The 6,000-nt window shown below is 46.2% G+C and overlaps 1 protein-coding gene across 1 annotated transcript in view; it reads right to left on the reverse strand.

The window, feature by feature from the left end:
- LOC130873570 (coxsackievirus and adenovirus receptor homolog) overlaps positions 1-3,576 on the reverse strand; it is a 29,792-nt gene extending 26,216 nt beyond the window's left edge. Inside the window, exon 1 of the mRNA XM_057768408.1 lies at positions 3,534-3,576. Coding sequence (XP_057624391.1) covers positions 3,534-3,576 — 43 coding nt within the window. The remainder of the gene's footprint in view (positions 1-3,533) is intronic.
- Positions 3,577-6,000: the final 2,424 nt, after the last annotated feature.

The following is a 6,000-nucleotide window of genomic DNA, read 5'->3' on the forward strand; positions in this document are numbered from 1 at the left end:
GCCAACATCTCCTTGGTGATCACACTGAAGCTTTGGAATGTGTCAAAAGAGCACTAGCTTCTATTGTCCCCAAGACTTCTCTGAACTATGTACTGTTCTGTGTATGACTGCTGTATTTCAACTCAAAGGTGTGAGCACTTTTTGTTGTTATTTTGTTTTTCTTGAGACAGGGTCTCATTATATAGCCCAAGCTGGCTCCAAATTTATGATCCTCTTGCCTCAGCTTCCCCAGTGTTGAAATTATGGGTATATGTCACCAAACCCAACTAAGGTTATTTAACCATGCATTTTTTTAATTTAATGTATTTATTTTGTGGTGCTGGAGAGTGAACCTGACCCTCACACATGCCGGGCAAGTGTTCTCCCACATTCTACATATATTTGTAAAAGCTGAAGGAGAAATGGGAGATGGCTTAGCGGGTAGTGGCTTACTTTGGATCTGCAGTAATCACACCTTTAAAGCCAGAAAGGCCCAGGAGAATAAGCAGAAAGGAGCAAGTCTTCTTGCGTGCACTCCGCCTTGCTCTGTCTGGCAGCACAGCTGGGAGAGTAGCGACTCCTCTCTCTGAAGCCTTGCCCACAAGTGCTGCGGAGAGCTCCCCGGCCAGCATCACAACATCTGGTCACAAATATGAATCATTTTCTTTTACCCCTGAGTTTCTTCCTCAGGACTGGGGTTGCTTATAAAAATTTTAAAAATTCATACACTAGGACCAGGGAAATGTAAATTACAACGAGAAACAGTTAAGAGATTTTTTTAAAAATGTGCATGTAGATCTTGCATAAGAATTTCTCTGAATTGGATCATGACCCAGCTTCCCCCCACACCGCCACACACACAGACTCACTCTTCCTGGAGAACCACTAAACTTCATTCCCAATTAAAGTTAGTTTTGTCTTGGGCCTGGAGAGATGGTTCCGGATTTAAAGTCGTTGGCTGGTCTTCCAGAGGACCTGGGTTTAGTCCCCAGAATCTACATGAAGGCTCAAAACCTTCTGAAATTATGGTTCCAGGGGATCTGATGACCTCTTCTGGCTTCAGTGGGCACCAGGCATACACAGACTACATAGACATATGTACAGGCAAAGCACTCATACCCATAAAATAACACTTAAAAATACTTATCCTTCTCAATAAAATTGATATATTTCTACCCATTCCCAGGAACTCGATATGCAGGTGCCAATTTGAGAATCCTCAGGCAAAACAAGTGGAACTGTCTGCATTTTCATTAACTTTAGAAAATAATTCAATCACTCTACTAAGCACTAGTAATCTGGTGTCTAGGGAGGCTGAAGCAGGAGGATCAAGTTCAAGGACAGTTTGCTGCTGAGTGAGACAGAGACTCAGTGGGAGATGGGGCAGAAAGACCTTGAGATGAAGAGACTCAGGAAGTCTGCTGTGAGATTGTGCCTTCTAGCTATGACAGGGAAGTTACAGCCCTGAGTCTCAACAACATGGCTGCCTAAGACCTGAACAATTTCAACTCCAGTTGACATTCCAACACAGATGGGGGAATCTCACAGGACCCCACCCCTGTGAGATGAGGAGTTTCAATCAACTAACCACTGAGAGAGGGAGAATTGGTCTTCCCAAGGAATGAGCTCCCCATCCAATACCAAATGGTCACCCCTGAAACGCAAACTTGCAGGTAGTACCTAATGGTCCCATCAGGCTGTATTTATGTTTATTTGTTTACCTGTATATGCAAATGACCAAAGAGGAGGTCCATGGATTGGGACAGAGCAGGGGACATGGGAGGGAAAGGGGGAAGGAGGGGGTTGGGGGAATGAAGCAATTATATCTTAACTAAATTTTTAAAAGGACATGCATGCATGTGACAGGAAATAAAATCCTGGAAACAAGCTTTTCTTTCTTCCTTTTTTGTCCTCCAATTCACTTCATGTAATACCTTGGACTCAGTAGTTACTCTGTAAATATGTATTTATTGAATGCAGTTAACAGAAAAACTGGGCTGGAAATGCAACTGAGTGTTTCATAGTATGTTCAGGACCCTTCATCCAGTCCCTAGGAAGGAAGGGAGGGACGAGGGAAATTCCCCAAATCTTGAGAGAGATAGGACATCATGGTATCTGAAGTACTTAGACCCCCCAGCAGAAATGACTGCAAGAGAACCCTGCTCCTATGTCATCCTGTAGTTGAACGTCAAGGGTTCAGAGAAACGACAGAATGCTGAAGGCCAGGAAAGAAAAGGTCCTCGTTGTTCAGCTGACGGCGTGATTCAGTGTGACAAGTGATTCATTGAATGTGACCACAGTGGACACTGTGGCTTTACAGGAGTGGAGGGTGTGGAAGAATCAGTGTGCCCTTACTGGCCAATAGAAATGGAACTTTCCAGAAAAAAAAAAAAAAAAACCACTCAATTTCAGGGCAGATATTATTGTAAATGACTTCCTTCCTTCCACATTTCTGCTTTCAATGGCTCTAAAGTATATTTCCCCAGAGACAGTGTTTTTCGATCCCAGCTCCACTGGGCATGGACCAGAGAAACTAGCAACTGTCCCCTATCTTTTCAGGAAGCATTACCAGAAATTTCAGCCAAGCTTAATGTATCCAGAAGGTGTGGGCAGCCATGTAGACTCAGATAAGGAAGAGGCTTGGCAATAGAGCACTGGCTCATGGGTAATGCTCACACCTGTGGCATCCAAGAGTGTAATAAAGATTTTAATGGAAGCAGAACCATTCGGCAGAAAGGCTCAGAACTCAGAACATTTAACAAGAGGGGCTCTCCATGTAACCCAGGTTGTCCAGAGATTCACCAACCTCCTGCCTCAGTTTAAATGCTGGGATTACAGGTTATACCATACATGTGACTGGTCCCTGTATGGTTATAATCTCCCCCTCCCCGTCACTGCCTTCCCACCAACTAGAGAGGACATAGGAACACAGTGCATTTGGTGTATCCTTTAGGAATGACCAAGCCATTCAGTCTCGTTAAAAAGAAAAATACAATCAGCCAATGTATTACGGACTTGACGCGGAGAGCAGAGTTCCCTTTGCATTCTGCTCTGGGTCCCTAAGAAGCAGCACTACTTCCGAGCTTTCTTTTGCCTTTTAGTTAGCAGTCCTGACTGTGGCTGTCCTCTAAACCTGAGGATGCGTCCATTCAGTGCTCCTCTCTTAGGGCAGCCTGGACCATCCAAGGCTCAGAGCAGCTGGCTGTCCAGTGGCTAACACTCCGGTCAGTCAGTCCACACATGGCCAAGCATTTGAAATGGCTGGACAGGCACTAAGGAGAGACTGAGTCTGACATGACGAGAAGCATGAATAAATCACATTCTGCTCTCTGGGCGACAGTGCTCTGGGAAAAGGCAGGAGGCTCACTTATATACCTGCAGGCTCCCCCACCCACCTCTGAGTTCCCGTCCCAGCTCTTCCACCCTGCACCCAAGAGGCTCTCTGCAGAGGCTCCCTACCCTCCCAGCTCCCGGCTCCTGTCCTTTCCATACCTTCGCTGTTAACCCCAGGGGGACGCTGAACAGATGCTGGGGACCTAATGGCCCTTACTCACCTGTGACTCCCAACAGGAGCAGGAAGCCCAGCAGAAGCACCATGGTGGCCATCCAATGGGTGGCAGTGACAGGAACTCAGCAGCTGCTCTGGGTCCCCAGCTTCCCTTGCTTCTAGTTATCTATCAACGGGCACCAGGATTATGCCATCCAACAGGGCAGGTGCATTTGGCCCCTGTGTCAGCTCCGCCCCAATGTGAGGTTACCAGGGCAATCTGACACAGCTCAGGGTTAAGAGGAAATTCCCAGGGCTTCTTTTGAGCTGGATTCCTTGATGTAACCTGTTCAGAAGTTGTGCCCCCCATTCTCTCCTGGCCCCTGACTTCCTTCCAGAAACTCAAATGTAATCCACATGCTGCACCCATACTATTCGCCCCGCTAAGTCAACCCGGTAGACATCTCCGGTCATCTGTGACACCTTCTGCTGCTCACTGCAGTGCCTGGCCTGGGGTTCTAGGAGGTGACAGGATTGGGCAGCGGCATTAGCAGTCTTCTTACTGAGGCAGGTGAGCTGAAGAAGATGGCATGAGATGACTTTTCTTTCGGAAAGATCCCAAACTTGCAGCTGGGACTCGGGGATTTCTTTTAAAGATTATTCTACCAGTGAAGTTGGTCAATATGAACTAGTGATTTAAAATGGGACTAGGCAGGGTTGGGTGAAGGTACCAGACAGGGTGCAGGGTGGGAGGTGCAGGTACTCAGAGAGCTTGCAGTGAGTTAGGACCCTCAGAGCTTCTTCTGTCATTCTGCTGTTCATTCTGGGTTGTTCTTCCTGGACAATGCCCACTGGACTGCAGAGAAACTCAGGGCGCACCAGAAAAGCAGCAGCTGAGATGCAGTAGGAATAAGACCTGGCACAGGAGTGGTCACCATCTGGGATCTGGGTGGCATTTAGAGGAGGCCCCTATAGGTCACAGTTGCTATGAAAATTACATACACACACAGAGAGAGAGAGAGGGATAAAGAGATGATAGATAGATAGATAGATAGATAGATAGATAGATAGATAGATAGATAGATGATAGATAGATAGATAGATAGATAGATAGATAGATAGATAGATAGATAGATAGATTCATTCCTGCCTGGCACATAGTAAGTAATTAAATCCTTTTTATTGGGCCAGAAAGTACAGGGGAAATTAATCAGGAAGATAAATAATTTAGTTGCAATACTGGCTGTACAGTAAGATTATGTGGAGAACACTTTATTTAAACCAATGGCAGAGCCACACTCCAGGACATTCTGATCTGACGTGTGTAGAATCCTACTGATTTAAGATGAGTTGAATACAGCTGGAAGATGGTCTGATGGGCCTTGGGAACCCGCTCTTAGCCCAGGAAACGAGAGCCTACCAGTTATCAATACAGGTACACAGTATTCAGGACTTAAATCTTTACCTCATCATATTTTATGAAGTAAAGGACCAAGCATTGGGGCCATTCACTTCTGTCATACTGTCTAATGAAGACTTAGAGAACAGAAGGTAACAGGACGAGGACACGGGGAAGTGGAGATCAGCCTGGCGACCTTGAGGTAGGTGCTCTAAGACACAGCCACAGAGCAGACACTGCTGCAGAGAAAACTAGAGGGCAGGAAAGTCCTGCCTTCCACATCTGGCGGTTTCTGAACTCAAATCTAAACTCCCTCAGGAATGAGCAACTGTCTATTCCAGCTTATTTACTAAGTGGGTAATAAGATGACATTATTCCAACCTCAGTTGCTACAGGAGGGTGTATTTTTCTCCTCATGGTTTCTACTGCTCTGATAAAACACCATCACCAAAAGTAACGTGGAGGAGGAAAGAGTTTATTTCAGCTTACAGTCCACATCACAGTCCACTGCTGAAGGAAGTCAGGGCTGAAACTCAGGCAGGGCAGGAACCCGGAGGCAGGAACTGAAGCAAAGCCATGGAGGCGTGCTGCTCCCTGGCTTGCTCAGTCTACTTTTTATAGCATCCAGGACCACTGTCCCAGGAGTGGTACCACCCACATGGTTTGACCCCTCCACAACAATCACTAGTTTACAGCCCAATCTTATAGAGGCATTTCCAAGAATGCCAAGTAACCCACAGGCAGAGGCTGAGACACAGAGCCTGGGTTTAAGTACATCCTATGGGACCAAGACAGGAGCTGGTTAAGGTAGATATATCAACCACTCTAAGACTTAAGAGGATCTGCTGAACTAAGGGAGATTAAGGGGCGTTGTTAGGGTGTCTCGGTCACTGAAGGAAACAGGAATTAGCTTGTGGGCAGAAGTCCCAATCTTACAGTGGCAATAATATCAATACTTCTGAAAACTGAATTAGAAAATACTAGAAACCATTTCTACTTGATGGTTTGAGTCGGGGTCTGGTGTAGCTCAGAGTGCCCTCAAACTCACTGCAGCTCAGAATGGTCTTGAGCTCCTGCTTCTCCCAAGTGCCAGGGTTACAGATACCTAACACAAGGACTTGGACTGATTAACCTG

This window comes from Chionomys nivalis, chromosome 4 (assembly GCF_950005125.1).
Source record: "Chionomys nivalis chromosome 4, mChiNiv1.1, whole genome shotgun sequence".
NCBI classification, from domain to species: domain Eukaryota; kingdom Metazoa; phylum Chordata; class Mammalia; order Rodentia; family Cricetidae; genus Chionomys; species Chionomys nivalis.